This window comes from Heliangelus exortis, chromosome 8 (assembly GCF_036169615.1).
Source record: "Heliangelus exortis chromosome 8, bHelExo1.hap1, whole genome shotgun sequence".
In the NCBI taxonomy this organism is placed as follows: Eukaryota; Metazoa; Chordata; class Aves; order Apodiformes; family Trochilidae; genus Heliangelus; species Heliangelus exortis.
This window is the reverse complement of record NC_092429.1, coordinates 19602567-19619294: the sequence shown is the minus strand read 5'-3', so window position 1 is coordinate 19619294 and position 16728 is coordinate 19602567. Positions and strand designations below refer to the sequence as shown.

Genomic DNA, 16728 nt, shown 5'->3' with positions numbered 1-16728 from the left:
TTCCATTTAATAGAACAAAATAAACACACAGCCACCATTCAGTAATTTTACACTAGATTTACTAGATTCTCAAGAATGAATGAACAAAACAGTTTATTTTCTACCGATGGAAGACTTTCTGGATTTGCTCAAATAACCATTCAACTGTGCCTGGCAGGGCGGGGCTGAAATTTGGGTTTTATATACATCTCACCTGTCATTTTGAAACTTATAGGCATGATCAGCTTGAAGAATTTCCCTTTCATACCAGCAGGAATGAGTGATCCAGAATGCAAAGAAGCAGCACAGGCAAAATTAAGAAATGCAAGAATCGTTCATTTTCCACCACAGTTCCAACACCACCCCCACACAAACTGATGCTAAATCTTTCACTGACAGCAAGAGTTCAAGGTCAGAGTCAGAACCAGCCTTAATGTATTAAGCTACAACACTGAGAGAATCAGATGCAGGTCTGATATGAGTGGGCTGAACTTTTAACAACTCTATGAAAGTTTGTACCACCTTTTCTCAGCAATAGATCTGATCTGAGGCCAGGCTTTGTATTAAATTAGTATCTTCTGTGTGTAACTCTCCCTTCTGCTTTACAATTCTTTCCATTCATAGTTCCATTGCTAATTGAGTGTTGTATAATAACAAAGGCTTAGCAAATGGGTCTTTTAGAAATCAATCAGCAGGATCCTGTGACAGACCACTTAACAAAGAGTAATGGGGAATGATGCCTGACCTGCTAAAAAAAAAAAAACAAAACAAAAAACAAAACAAAAAAAAAAAAAAAAAAAAAAAAAACAAAAAAAAAAAAAAAAAAAAAACCCAAACCAAAACACCTAAAAGCAAAATGAAAAGGATTATTTTTCTCATCTTTCTCTAGAGAGGACAAGTAAACAGTGTAATTTCAGCTTCCCCATCACTTTAAATATAAAAGCCCTCTTTTGAAATACAGACAGCAACCACAAACGGAACTGTAGTAATGTCTCTGCGATCAAAACAGTTCTGGGTGCATCTGGGTGCCCGGGGGCACATAAATTAGAGTATCTAAGGCTGGCAGGATGCAAGACAGATCAAGTCCAGACACCAAATAGCCGTGTTAGCACTGCTGAAACACATAACCCACACAAAACATGGTATATTCGCTTAGGCTGCCTTGCAGCTACCTAGCTATACAGCTTTCATCCTCAGATGACCAGGTCAAAGCAGAGAGATGTGTCTACACTTGACATACCTTCCATGTGAAAGGTAAATTAAAATCAAACACAAGCCTCCAGAAACATGTAGCTACAAATGGAAACAAGCCTGTTCTTCTGGTCTCCTTTCATTTTCATCTCACTTATTCTTCCAAACTTTACCTTTGAGAACTCTAATAAATTCACAGGCTACTGTGGCAGCATTTTAAAGATTGCTAAGACCAAGGCAGACCCAAGTCCAGGCTTTTCTCTAGGTCACTCTCATTTAACTCAAATACAAAAGCACACACAGCCATTCTGAACGAGGAGTCAAAGGCAACAGACTGACAGTGTTTACATTCTCCTCTCCTGTATCATCAGCAACAGAAACTGCTGTACCTCAACCACAGCAGTCAAACAGGTCAGGCATTTCTTTGTAATGGACACAGCACCACCATAAACCTACATGAGTGTGACTGAACTCCTGCATATCATTCTGACAACAGGGGAAATCTGTTCATGAACCACTTACAAAGTATGTTCATGCCCGAATCTTTTAAAACAAAAGTTTATCCAAATCAAGGGGCTTGTCTGAGTGCTTCGCTACCTCCACCTTCATCTAAAATTCCAAGTCCAATAAGAGAGCTAATAGCAGAGCAATACCAAGCCTTAAGGGCTGTCAGTTTAAAAAGAGTATTTCCAAGCCAGCATGCCATGAGCCAAAGAGGGTCACAGTCACAGGACAAACCCAGCTCAGTAGTCAGCTACCCTGAGATAGAACTGAGCAGAAACATAAGGCATGTTTGTTTCTACCTTCACGTTAGGAGTTCATACTTCGACATCCTTTCCACTCCTACAGTACAACAAACTGTGGGGATTACACATTACCTGAATCCACAGGTTTTGCAAGTTTTTTAAAATTCAATGTGAATTATCTATCAGATATAAAATGTCTTGAGCTTCATTCATTATGCCATCAAAACTCTGAACATTTTAAAACCATCATCGTACTACCTCCAAAACCCAGGCAGACATGGACCTGCTTGATGTATCTACACAATGCTCATAGATGACAAGATTTTTTCAGTTCTCTAGCTCTGAAAAGGTCATCTCATGCACGCAATTATAACAGTGAAAAACCTACTTTTGATATGTGGGAACTCATCCACTTTCAGTTTCATTAAATTATGATCACAATGAGGAAACACAGTTAAGAATTGCACTTGATTGATGGATGGGGGGAGAACTCATGCTGGTGGTTAGACTGCCATTATTTTGTGGTTAATATTGTTTCTTTTCTGACTCATTGTATTATAACAATGACATTCATTTAGAAGGGAAGGAGAAGTTTTATTAGGTTGATTTCCCATAACAAAAAGAGTAGAGGCCACACACAAGGCTAAGTCTGCAAGTGACACATATCAAAATGCCTTTAAACACAGCTAAAATTGCTTTGCTATTTGTTGCATTTTGTATTACCTCATTCCGTGCAGAAAGACAGTCAAACAAGACAAAATAGTTATGGTTTCTCCAGCAGGTTTGTTTGTTTGCAGTTCCTTCTACCCCTGCAAATAAACCCTTTGATGATAGGAATGAGTCCCAAGGAAACATCTTCAGTATGAAGTATCAAAACTTCTGTTACTTTATCAACAAGTGTCTGCACAAAGGCACAGAAGATCAGCAGAGGACAGTGTGAAGGCACCTTGATAAGCATGAATTCATTACATAATTCCCAAAGTATCAAGCTGGGGTGGTATAAACCTGTGTCTTTACTGTTCCTGTGCCTTGTGTCTTTACTGTTCCCAAAATGCTGCCTACAAGTGGATAACAGAATACTCAAATAAGTTTGGAGGACTGCAATAAAGGCAAGACTGAAATAAGCACTTTGTTTATGAAGCGTGCCACAGCTTTTGCACTTCTGCTCTCTGGATTTTGTAATTAAAGTGAAGCTACCTAGACTTTGCTAGTTTGGACTTTAATGTCACATAACATCATACATTCTCACCACACTTTGGTGGGGGAAGTGCCTTACAGCCACACATGCTTCCACGAGAACAAAACCACACTACAATTGCTGTAGGCTTGCACTGCTCCCACACAAAAACCACAACCCCCCCAGACTGCAAGGGGAGAGACCAAGTTAGACCCAAGGTCCTCCTTCCTCTTGAACACAGCACCCAAGGGACACTGCCCTGCCTCACCCAACTCCCCCACACTGGGCCTCAGTCCTACCTGCTCTCCTCCTGACCGCCTTAGGGACACAGCTGGCTGCCCCACACCTCGGGCAGGGTGACTGCTCAGTTCCAGGCTCCCTCCTGGCAGCACCCATGCTGAGATACAGACAGAACATGGCAGGTTTGGGGGGCTGCCTCATACTGCCAGGCACAGAGCCTGTGCTCCTTCAGCTACATGCAAATAAAAATAGAGATTTCAACAAACATCCTGTCAGAAACAGTTCAAGACCTGCAATGCATTTCTGCTAAAAAAAACCCAAAAACACAAAAAAACCCAAACCCAAACAAAAGCTAACCCCCACAACCCAGCCTTCTAGTTGCTTTCATATTGACCCAAAAGCTCACACAGGGTTGCCTGTTCGTAGTGAGAGAAGCTGTCAGGTGGAGCTGCAGGTGGGCAGGACAGGACGCTCCTCACTGCCAAGGAGGAGCAGCGGGGTCGCTTCGAGCCCTTAGGGAGTTGTGACTGAGCCTCAGCTTCTCCCGGGGACACGCCTCTCCCCTCAAGCCCTTTAGCTTCCTCTTTAAAGGAGGAACTCTGCACTTTAAAGTCTCTACCTGTTTTAAGGTGGGTGATCTGGTGCTCCTGGTGAAATAATCAGCAGTAAATAGGAGCGTCTTAAGTACTTCCCAACAAAAAAGCTGCCTGTGAAAGCCTGACCTGCTTTGCAGCTGCTGCGCTTAAATTCTCGCCTTTAAGTTTCAGGCTTAACACCTATTAACCCAGCATTCGTGGAGTGGCATTTCACGCTGAGACGCTGCTTTACCCTCCCAGAGGCCGAGCACGCCAGCGGCGGCAGCGAGGCGAGGGGCGGCTGCGGCTGCGAAGCAGCAGCAGCAGCAGCAGCAGCACCCGCACCCGCCCCCGCACCCGCCTGTGCTTTGCTGCAGGACCCACTGAACTTCCCCCCCCCCATCCTTACAGCACACGCATTTTATTCATTTACTCGTTGCCAAGATAAAAGCGTTTTTCAGCTTGGGGCTCTTGGGGGGGGGAGGGTTTGCCTTTTTGTTGTTGAGTTTGGGTTTTTATTGTTGTTCCCCGTCTGCCGCCCCCCCACAGCTCAGGGGTCCGTAGCCCACCGGCCATGCGGGAGCCACCGTCCCGCCCGCCCCGGCAGCAGAGGCGGCCAAGATCCATCGCCCGGCCGGCAAATGCAGACAGGCACAAACAGGAGGGAAGCGGAGCGGAAGGGAAAAGGAAACGCGAGCCAGAAAAAGATGGGTCGGGCCGCTGGAAACGCTGGGGGAGCGCAGGAACAGCACACAGGAAGAGGGCTGGGGGCGAGGCCCCTCGGTGGTCGTGCCTGGGGAGGAAGAGCGAGTGGTTTTCGCCTCAGATTAAGCAACTGGGAGCCGCTCTTGATATTCCTGAGGGCTGAGCGCCCCGCTCTCCCCAGCGCCCCCGGGCAGGGGCTTCGTGCTTGGAGGTGTGGGGGGTAATGGTGGGGAAGTTCTGTTCAGATACAGGAGCGGAGCTGTTTCCAAGAAATAAAAGAACACCCCACCCCCACACCCCCAATTATATTCTAAAATACTGAGGTAGTTTGAGCGTTCAATAAGAAGCATTCACCTGAAATACTACAGGTTTTAACTAGTTCTGGTTTCCATAAGCATAATTTGCTTTTTCCCTGGAGCTTTAACAAGTTCTCTTTCTGTATCACCCAGCACACTTCCACAGTGTAGCTGCTGGGCAGGGTATTGTTGTCGTCTCTCTGGTGGGAAAAGGCTTTGCTTGCTGAGCCCTTTATATTAGTTCATCCTATTAAAGCGCCTTGCTTTGTTGTCCCCTGAACCCTCTCTACTGCCTCTACATTTTTCAGCAAGTTTAGTGAAAAGCAAAACTTCACCCTGCATCATGAAAGACTCCTGACGAGAGACACTTGATGAACCATTTCAAGTAAAAAGGTTCAGTGTTCGTTCACTGTGACCTCAGTTGTGCAGACAAGTTCCTCTCCCTCACATTTATATTACTTATGAGAAAAATAAAATGCAACCACTTTCACATGGGAAATGGACAGCCTGACATGAAAGCTGATCTGAAAGATTCCCTCAAGCAACATTTGTAATATGTATAAAAACAGTAAGAGAGTTAATAAAATGCAAAATGCATTATATTTCTAAGACTGGGGGGGGGGGAAAGGTTATTAACACTTTTTGGAACCGAGTTGGCTGCTTTGAAGTAAAGGATTTGTTCCAAAGGTGCATTCATCAAACAATCCTGATCTCAGAGAGAAGCTACAAACCAGCTGAAAGCAATTCCTTATCTTGCACCTAATCCAACAGTAGAAGTTGTGATAGAAATAAAAAACATCCAGAAGAGTTTGGGAAATGGCTGACGTGTGTTCCTTGTACAGCAGGCATATGAGTGATCACCAGATAAGAAGAAATTGTTAGACCATAGTTGTGTCTTCCCTGAAAGCAAGAAAGATAACGCACACTTTGCTGAGTTGCCTTTCAATAAAAGCACCACTTCAGAATGTGTTTTTCTGCCAAGATCTCATTTGTTCTTCAAACCATGATGAATCAGTTCACATATTACTAGAATTATTTTTTTCTCCTACCTTACAGTAACAGTTACACAGCATTATCTAGCTCACCAAAGCACAAGGAAATATTTAAAGTAGTTGGGCAATAAATGACCTTACAGACCATACCTCATATTCAAAATGCCACAGCTATCAGTTCTTTGAATAGTACCACAAAATTCATAATGTTCACTTGTAAACATCCTGGTGTATAAATTGAATCTATGTATTTTTGGGAATGAGAGAATTCATGAGACCTTGCCCAGAGTGGCTCAGGAAATAAGTGTAGATCTAAGGATAGAGTCCACAAGTGAAAATTCTCAGCTGTGCATCTTCATTACAAGGAAGGATTCCTCCCCTTCATTTCCAAAAGCAAATACCAGACTGTAGTCCAAGTCCCCTACCAATCCCAAATTGTCCCTGAAACCCATTCTTCCATGCACTCTCAATCACGATCTTTTGGCAAATATATTTTTCACATCGTGGAAATAATAACTGCACTTTATCTGTAACCATATAAATCCTATTTCAATTCCTAATAGCAATTCACATCCCCACCTTCACAACGCACAACTGTGGGTGCTCAATAATAGGCAAGGATCTGTCTGAATCAGCATTCCAGCAATTTATACCAGTGTCCTGCTAAGTCAAGAAGTCTTGGCTTATGCTAAGCATATCTATGCTTAAGAGTGCAAAGATACATTTAGCAGTTAGATGAGATCAGCACCAGAAAGTGTCAGCTGTCAGCTATGATTCAAACCACAGATTTTCCCAGGTACTGATACTGCTTTCATTGATGATTTCATGCACCCCAGCAGATAATTTTAAGCCAGTATCTATTCAGTGATTTCTCCCTAGACTGTGTTTTCCAGATGTTCATTGGTTATAAAAAAATACGCAGTTGGTACTTTGAGCCTGCTTTTAGTTGAGAAAAGTGATTTTGAATAAATACTGCAAATGCTATGTACACATGTTAATATTTAATGTGGCTTTAGTCACATGCATTTCCGATGAGCTGTTTTGATGTATAGTTATTGTACCATGTGTTTTTAAATAGATCTTCTCCAAGCCATCATTCACATAAGCTCAAGATAAATATTTGTCTTTGTATCAGGTTTCCATTATATGACTACTAAGCCATGCTTGGTGGAGGGTTCACAGAGGGTTGACTGAGCTTTGTCCACTATGCTTTATTAGGACTTTTCCATGCTGGAGCATTCCTGGGTGTGGCTGATGGGATTTCCTGCCTTTTTGTCCCCTGAAGGTAGCACAGAGAGTCTGAGAGCAAGGAAATGATTCCTGCTTCACCCCCGTGTAAGATTTTTCAGTAGAGTAAAAGATTCGTCCACACAGAGCTTTGCTTGGTGGGTTTTATGTGGAAACTGATGGTTTGACACAACATCTTTCAGAATTTGTGGATAAACAGGAGACACAAGGAATGTGTCACCCTGTTCCTGCAGGGAAGGCGGTCCTTAACACTGTAATTCTCTTCAGCAGATCACATAAGCCTACACTAATTATGCTCCCACCTTTCCCAAACCCCAATTTATTTTTTTTTTAGTATCTTAATTTATATTAGATACTTGAGTTTCAGATCTCTCTAGACACTTCTTATTTCAGCAGCAAAATTTCACTGGAACAAGTTAGCTGCACCACATGTTCACTCCTGTGTTCACAGTGAATTTGATTACTGTTAATTATCAAACAAATCCTATGCTTAAGAATATATAACTGAAGAGGGATTTCTTGACCCAGTGTGATTCTTGCAGACTATGTAAAAAGAAATAGGGCTCTATCAGAATAAATTAGTTGAGAGGGAGCAAACTCTGTGAATGCAAAGATGGGATTAGAAAGGTTTGTGAAAGCAGAATAGAGGAACTGAATTTAGATAAATTTTGTTTGGTTGGTCGTTTCTTAAATTCTTGAAGGTTCAGTTGTTGTTGTATTTGTTTTCCAAGAAAAATGATATGAGTAATTATTGAAATACAAAAGATGTATTCGTGGCTAATTATAGAGCCATATAAATGACCAAGCCTGTCCTTGGGAAATTTCTAGTATTTCAGAGCTGAGTAGGTTACACAGCTCTGGTCTACATATCTACATTTTTAGATGCCTTGTCACTCTGAACCTCTTTACAGCATCTGATAATGCCTCAGCACATACAAAACACAACCAGTACTGAGATCTTCCAGGCCAAATTAGGAATTAAGAAATGTTACAGTTGAGCAGTCCCTCTGTTTCTTAATTGACAAGAGTATGAAAATGATGGATAACAGTATTTTTGTTTTGATGTCCCGTAGTTTTGGTCCCGAATGCCTGCATTGTACAGCAAGACCAAGGCTTATTTGTCCCAAATTGTCTGCAAGGCATTCTGGCTGCAGCCCCTTCACTGCCCAACATACACCCAGCTATACCTGGGTTCCACACAGGTGTACCTAATCAGGGAGTTGCCAGGGGAGCAACAGAAAGATTTTATTATCATTTACCACTTCTTTTCTATTCCTTACACTGGAAGAACAGCAAGGAAAAGAAAATAAATCAAAGGGCTGGGCTAGTCTGGCTATTTGGACTATTTTATTTCACGTAGACATTCAGTATAATGCACCTCTGCAGTTTGTGGTTCATTTTCTCTGCCCGTTTGTCACATGGCCAACAACGGGACAAAGCTGCACGCCGTTTGGGTGCAATTACAGAAGGCAGATCAGGGCCTGGGAAGGGTACTTTTTGCTTTGCACACTTCAAAATTGTTCACTACACACCTAACCTAACTTGATGGGCAACAGTATAGGGTGTCCATGGCTAAGACACATGGCTTCTTTCTTTTTCCCCAGCAGGAACCCTTACTTGCGTTATTGTTATAGTTTTATTAGTTACTGTTCCATGTCTACATGCATAGATGTGGCCTGTCTGTGGAGGAAACAAATTTCAGTCATCTTGATCAAGAGCATAGGAAATGCTTCCCATGGCCCAGTGCCACACTCTGATGTTCGCATTTCTTTTATTGCGTAAATTACGTAGGGCTTAAAGTTCTCCACCAACACTGGGCTCCTACCACACAATCCACCCCCATAGGGGAAAACTAATTTTCCACAATGGCCTGCAGTACAATTAGAGACAGATAACAAGGGATACAGAAACAAAGGCAAAGAGAAGGGAAGTGACTCACCTGTGGGGCTATCAGCTATGAATTCACAAAGGCCAGTGGCAGTCACAAAGAGCCAGTGATGCAGCCATGCTATGACACAGCTCATCCTGTGTCATGGGATCTCAGACTCCTGTGGGACAAGCAACCTGAATGCATGTAACACTTCAAGAGTACAAGGGCCCTTGTCCTTCAGATAAAAACAACCCCACATTTTCAGACATCCCTGTATGTTGCCTTTATGCCTCATTTGTAGCACACTGAGGGCTTAACTGGAGTTCCATTATTTATATACTTTTGGTGTTCTGCACAGAAGTGACTTTATCCCTGGGACAAAGCAGTGCTTTCCCTCATGATTGTCAGTACCCAGCATAAACCATCCCTGCCCAAATGAAGGCCTGAGCCAAGAGAGACTTTATCTTGTGTGCAGATACACATTTGACATTTTTTCCTACCCTGCTCAAGTCACTAATTAAAAGCCTAGGAAGTGAGCACACATGAAATCATTCCTTCCGTACAGGCAGACAGATGGAGAGAAATTCCAGCCTGTTTCCACTCTTTTGTCTTGGGGGCATTTTTGGAATTTCCTTCAGGAAGTGAGGTTATGACCCAGAGCTTTCCTCAGCGAGCAGGCTCTCATTTCCCACAGTAAACTTTGCATGGCGATGACATACAGTACAAGAAGGTGAGGTTTATCTTCACACTCCAACTGCATCCTGAACAAGCTCCATGGAACTTAAAAGTAAAACCGAGAGGGAACGGCAGCAAGAAAGGAAATGGAAGTCAAGCCTTTGGAAGAAGTAATGCAGTACAGCAACTACACTGCTCTGGGTTGGTGGACCCAGCAGAGCTGCAGCAGTTACGTAGCTGAGGATGCCATTCTACATTTCATGCCCTTCTTTGATGTTTTAAAAATTAAAAACCTAAAAATTAAAGCTAAAAATTAAACCTAAAAATTATATTAGTAATATAAGTTAATTAGTTCATGTACTCCAGGCAGTCATGGTAAAACTGCCAGGCATCTTTTTTCCCCTTTTTTTGTGCTTCATTAGCTGCTGGGGGAAGGTTCACTACTGTAGTGATTTCTTTAATGCCATTTCATCAATACAGCATGTGCTGATGAAAAAATATATTCTAGCACCTATTTTGTATTTTTACAATTTATGATCCTGTAAGTATCATTACACATATCATGTCCCCGCAGAATGGGCTTAATCCTGGCACATACTGAAAGAAAGGAATTCTTCCACTGACTCCTGTCAACAAGAAACCAAACCTGGCATGAAACCGCCACAACAGTACAAAACCACTAGTGATCTGATAACAGAATCTTTAAAAAAATCAGTTTATTAATGTTTAGAAGTCAATAAAGCTATGTGCAAATCAAACAATAAAAGTCAGAAACATTTTAAATACTATTTTTTTAAAACCAGAAAAAAAACCCAACAGTTTAATTGCACTGGAAAATTTACTACACAGGCAATAAATTTTCTTTACAAAATACCACCTCTAGAAATTGCCAATTATTGTAAATCAGTAAATTGCTCTCAGCTATCCCAAATATACCATTTTTGTTATAGTAATGCTGTAGGTGCATGAAAACGCCTGCATCTTATTAACTTATTTACATTGTACACATTCAACCCCATTAGCACAGGTTAGAAAAATAGAGGAGTAAAAACGATGCTGTAAAACAAATACATTCACTTTAATGACAGGTACTTCTTCCATGAACTGACAAAATACAGACATCTTTGATGAAATTATAAACATTAATAAAATGTGCCAAAATATATTGCATTTTGTTATGGAAGTGCATTTATCTACAGTCATTTCGCTTCAGCTTTCATTTTATTTTTCTGAAACCCATGGTACTCTTCAGATTTTCCAACCAATCTTCACCTTTGCAAAGACTATGAACCTGACACTTAAATGCCTCTTCAGTTTTTAACTCTTCTTACTTAGGCAAAAATTCTGCTGTTGTCAATAGTATCTTATACTATTAGATTTACTTTCAGTAATCTTAAAGAGAAATGACCTTTAATTTTACCTTGCATTTGTCATAATAACGCAGTATATTTAATACTATAGAATAACAAGGCATTCAACATATGGGGCAAAATGCTGCTCTGAGCTACTCCATTAAATCTAATGCAGTCAATGGAATTGTACAGGTGAAAGTAACTGCAGAGTCTGGCTCATAGTCTTCAAATGTAATATGGACCAACAGCAAAAATTCACAGCTATGATCTTGCTAAATAAAACCCTGACAGCTTTGGACTCTGCAAATAAAACCTGACTTAACTAAAAACTCCAGAAAGTGATGACAAATTATGGTTGTATGTGGTCTAAGTTACACTTGTGTAATATGTGCTAAACAAACACTACTGACCAGCTACACCAGAGCCACCACTAACTCAGTACAAAAAGATCTTTGTGTCAGTGGTTTGCTGCAAGGAGAAATAACTTCACATTCTTCTCACAGGGGGGAAAAAAAAACAGATTCATTCTCCCTTTCCCTCTTCCCCCCCCTCTCTTTCTCTCACACACACCAGGCATCATTTCACCAAGGCATCAGTCTTTCAGAGTTACTAAGGAGATTTCAGGATTTGAATGCGCCTGACAATCCTGAGCTGCCTCAGTGCAAAGACAAAACATGCTCCAGGGAAAAAGATTTTCAAGCCAGAACAGTCTGTCCCATTTCTTGAACTCCAGCCTCACAAGTGCACCGTTTGCCTCACTAGAACTAATGCTACTTGCTCACTTAGCCCAAATCTGCCACCATGAGCAGGAGGCATCTCAGCTCTCCGATTTCAGAGGAAGGCTCAGAAATATACCCCCATGTTTATTCCTAGGAAGATGAGGTAACATTGCCTGAAGACATGATGGTTTCAGGATGGTCGCCCTCCTCTTTCTGTGGGTGGGAGGAGTTGTCAGATTTACTTCGGCTGAACTCCATCCCCCCGATGATCGGCCTCTTGAATTTGGTCCCAGAATCTGCTGGGGGACATTTGCAGCAGCACAGAATCTTGATGAAAGCCCTCCGCATCTCTTTGTTTGTCAAGGTGTAGATGATAGGGTTGGTGGCTGAATTAAGCACAGCCAGTACTAAGAAATATTCTGCTTTATAGAGGATTGGGCAGCTCTTTACTTTACACCCCACATCCAGTAAAAGCAGGATGAACAAAGGAGCCCAGCAGGCAATGAAGGCACTCAGGACTATGATCACTGTCTTGAGCAAGGCTAGAGACTTTTCTGAGCTCCTAGTAGCTTTGGTAATGTTTTTCCGAAATGTCAGCCTGCGGCTTCTAGTCCTCACCATGGAGTAGATCCTGCAATAGAGGACAACAATAGATAGCAAAAGGCCAGTGAAAACAGTGGTGCAAAAGAGAATATAGTGCTTGTGGTAGAGAGGCAACACAGTGGAACAGTTGGACAAGAGGCTGATGCAGTTCCAGCCCATAATTGGGAGTCCTCCAAGTATCACGGAGATAACCCAGCAAGCACTGATCAGCAAGAAGGAGCGGAAGCTGTTGCTGCCATTGTGGAGCTTCATCTTCAACATGGTGATGTATCTCTCGATGGCAATGGCCAACAGGCTGAACACAGAAGCTGACAGGGCAACAAACATGCTACCTTCTCTTACAAACCATTGGGAGGGGGTAAGGCTGTAGGTTTTGTGTCCAGATAGCAGAAGGTTGGCAGTATAAGCCACACCAGCCAGCAAGTCTGAAAGAGCCAAGTTCCCAATGAAATAGTACATGGGTCTGTGAAACTTCTTGGTTTTCCAGATGGTGAGCAAGACAAAAATGTTCTCTAAGATTATAAAGCAGCAAATGATGATAAAAACCACTGACGTCACTTTTATTCCACTGTCCGCATTCTCATTTAGCTTTCCCGTGTAATTATAATGCTCCTTGATGACATAGTTGACATCAGTGTTGGCAAGGTTGCTTACGACCTTCAGCGGGGCAGTAGTGCTGGAGCTCATGGTGCCGGGCTGGGTACTGCTTCCCCAGTGGCCACAAGACGGTGACACCGAGCGTAAACCCGGTGGCTGCCCCGCAGCTCCTTGGCCCCACAGCCCGGCTGGCACTGCTGCACAGCCTCAGAAACCACAGCCCTGAGAACAAGAGGCACAAAGCCTAGAGTTAAAAGAAGGAAGGCAAACAATGTAACAAATTATAAAGGGTTTAAAATAATCCACTAGTTTAATTGTCAGAGTCAGAAATGTGACACACAGGAACCAGTTTTATTCAGCTGCCATTACACATCTAAAAGATGGTTAGGAGAATTCAGCAGGTGAAGCTAGTAAGACAAAAAAAGTTCTGTCATGCAGAGCTGAACAGCTAAATTGTAGTCAGCAAGGACTGCATGATTGGACTTCTTCCAGTGCAAAATATCTCATAGCTCCCCAGCAGTAAGTTCTAGTGTATCTCTCTATCCACGTAAACACACCTTGTAATACAACAGCAGAGATTTAGGAAGGGAGAGGGCTTGATTTAACTGCAAATGCACAAAAGCCTGCATAGAAATTACTTGACAGGAGATCCGTATTCTCCTCTGTTAATAAAGTCTGTGTATGTTTTGGATGTTGGCAGTTACGCACTTTACTGACACCATGGTCAATTCTCTGATGCATACACAAGCAAGAGATCATCTTAAAGCTGTAAAAATGAAAGGGGTACTCTTGCCAAACAGAACTAAAAACACACTTTACACAACCAGAGCCGTAAAAAGTTTAGGACATCAAAAAAGAATATGTAAATAAGCTACATAGCAAGGCCATCCCGTGGGTCTGAAAAGAATAGTAAAAAACAAACAAACAAACAAAAAAAACCAACCAAAACAACCTTGTCTTTCAATAATTAGCACTGTAAGTTTTTAAAATAGGCATGATTAAAGAATACAGATATAGAGGAAACTCTCTTTACATGCATTTTCTAGTGGACGTTTAAAGAGAAATAAGGACGTAAAATCACTTAAGGAAAGAACAGGCAGAGTTCTTAAACTACAGCCTAAGTGAGGCAAAGCAGGAGGTGCGAGGCCATGGAGCACGGCTCCCCGCTCTGGAGCCTGCACCGCTCCCGTCCGCCCCCAGGCTCAATCCCACACCTCCGGGCCCGCACCGCCTGTCCCGCACAGCTCCCCGGCTCCATCCCACACCGCCTCCGCCAGAGCGGCACCAAACCGGGCACGGCGGCTCTCGGACAGCCCCCTCGCCTCTTTTGTTTGAGGAGCTCCCAGGCGGGCGCGCCGAGACAAGAGCCGAGGCGCTGGTACCCCGGCGGGGGCAGCCCCGCGGTGCGCGGTCGCGGCACCCCTAGCCTTACCTCGCTCAGGCGCGGCGCATCAGTCCTGCGCATCTTGCATGCCCGCGGAGCAACTCCAGCAGCGCGCCGAGGCACTCGGTGGTTTTAATGTTTCTGCAGCTACTGCTCTCCACCCCGTTTCGGATTATTCCCTTCTAACTCCTCCCTGCTTGCGGCCACGGGGCGGCTCCTGTGTGGGACCTGCACGCCCAGCCCAGCCCGGCAGCTCGCAGCGCCCCGCCGGCGGACAGGAAATCCTGCCCGCCCCGTCCCGTCCCGTCCCGTCCCACCGCTGCCCTGCCCTGTCCTGCCCGCCCCGGGGCAACAGAGGCCGGCGCTGCTGTGCCGGGGCTTTTACAGACCCACCGGCCTGGGGAAGGAAGGGGACGAAGCGGAAAGCCCAGGAAGGCACGTTGGGGGGAGTCCCTCCGGGGAACCCTCCGGTTCTTTCCAGGCGAGGGGAGGCGAACAGAGGGACGCCTCGGCCGGTCTCCAGCTGCCTCTTGCCCTGGACACCTGCGCCTCCGTTTTCCTCGCGGGAAACCGGAGGCTCTCCCCGGGAAGATGGCGGGGCCCAGCCATCTCCCAGCATGGCCCCTCCGCCTCGGGGGGTGCTGGTGGGCACCTCCGCCCAACCTGTCCCCTCTGGCTAGGCATAGGAGGGATATGTCCAAAAGGAGCATCCCGTGTGCCATCTCAGTACTCGTTCTTGGAGGACATTATAAACAATTCTAAGGACGTACCCGAAAAGAAACTCTTCCTTTTTCCCACTTTACCAAGCTGGGGCCGTGCAGAGGTGTGGTTTTGTCATGGCAGGCCCAGTGGCTGCAGGAGCATTCCTGCAGGGTGCCACCCACACTTGTGGCCGGCAACCTCCCTCCAGTGGCGTGGGGAACTCACCAGCGGCTCCTCCAGAGCATGCGCCAGGCCATGAAGCACACGGGAAGGTAGGAGGCTTGTACTGGCCCATTGGGACTCACTTTTTGCCACTGCGGAACCATCACCATGTATTGTTGTTGTTCCCACATGCAAAAAACACCTTTGAACTTTCAGATGATGTTGTCAGATACCTACATATTTGAAAATATATTAAGAAATCTTTAAATAAATTTTTTAAACAAAATTCGCAATAACAACTACTTACAGTGGTAACAGCGCTATTACATAGGAACTCAAAAGTGACTTCGGGCTTTTTAAATCCTTCTCTCTTCAAACTTATTAAAAAACACCACCTCCATGTATGTGAAATCCTAAATCCAGTGCTAACCTACTTTTGTGCTAACTGCAGAAATTTTCCTCTTCCTTCCTTGCTCTGTTCTCAATATCACAATAGATCGAAGCTCAGTATATAAGATCTTTTAGTTCCTACCATGATACCACTCAGTTAGCAATAGCAGTTTTTATGGGTAAGCAGCTTTACTTTAGAAGATGGTAAGAGTAACTCTACCCCCAGGAAGAGAGCCCTTCTCTTATTTATGCTAATAGCCATGCTTCAATTGATCCACGCCTCTCCCAGAATGACTCAGATAAATTACACTGGCAAACAGACATTTACTCTTCCACCACAAAGCTAGAAACTTGAAAAGATGTTTAGCCTCCTGAGAGGCTGGAGGAAAATAAAGTCGTTAAGTTGCAACTGTCAGAAAAGGCATGCAAGATAAATCATGAGGTTGACATATGCATCCCCTGCGACTGCCTGACATACCCTAGATATTCAAGCTTTCCCCCCTTTTTAGCCAGTTGCTAGAAAATACTAAATAAAAGTCCATTCATTAGGCATTTTCCTCTAGGAAATAATTCTCACATAATTTTAAGCAAGAGGAACATATTAAAGGAACATGCTTTAATTAATGGATAGAATGAATCAGGGTTTCAATAGTCAGATGTACAGGTTTTCATGTAGGTTACTGGTCAACCAGCTGAGAAGGCTTCAACTCAGAGATGTGACAGCCAATACATTACTTGTCAGAGGCTGTGTAAAATATGTGGGCAATTTCAGCTCCACTCCAAACAACTGGGTATTTGTATCACAAAAAGCATCATTAAAATTAGATGACCACATGCATTCATAGCCCTCTTGACATCTCAGCAGAGTGGAAACTGAAATACAGCTTCATTCTTCTCAGGCAAATCAAGCCAGATCAGCTGGATTTGCACTGGAGGCTGTCTGAAACCTCAGAGATATGAGGTTATTGTGGCTGAGCACCCAGGTTGTAGCCTGCCTCCAAGAGCTGAAACACAAACAGAAGTAAATTCAGGTTGGTCCAGGCAACTCTACAAAAAACGAGCTGGTAAATTTATAGTGAAGTGATTTACACCAGGGTTTTATACTATATTCTCACCAAGAAGTCT

The 16728-nt window shown here is 43.6% G+C and overlaps 1 protein-coding gene across 2 annotated transcripts; it reads right to left on the bottom strand.

The window, feature by feature from the left end:
* Nucleotides 1-10395: 10395 nt before the first annotated feature.
* On the bottom strand, nucleotides 10396-14596 carry S1PR1 (sphingosine-1-phosphate receptor 1). Of its 2 annotated transcripts, none has more exons than XM_071750953.1 (2): nucleotides 14398-14596; nucleotides 10396-13209 (listed from the first exon to the last, which is right to left on the bottom strand). In XM_071750953.1, the coding sequence occupies exon 2, from the start codon at nucleotides 13053-13055 to the stop codon at nucleotides 11916-11918; it is 1140 nt and encodes a 379-aa protein (XP_071607054.1). In that variant the 5' UTR covers nucleotides 13056-13209; nucleotides 14398-14596; the 3' UTR covers nucleotides 10396-11915. The 2 variants fall into 2 exon arrangements, with proteins under 2 accessions (XP_071607054.1, XP_071607053.1); XM_071750952.1 differs by having other exon boundaries at nucleotides 10396-13187.
* Between the last annotated feature and the right edge of the window lie 2132 nt (nucleotides 14597-16728).

What these genes read in the sequence shown, in the direction of transcription:
- S1PR1 (XM_071750953.1), bottom strand. Translation starts at nt 13,055, where the DNA reads ATGAGCTCCAGCACTACTGCCCCGCTGAAGGTCGTAAGCAACCTTGCC.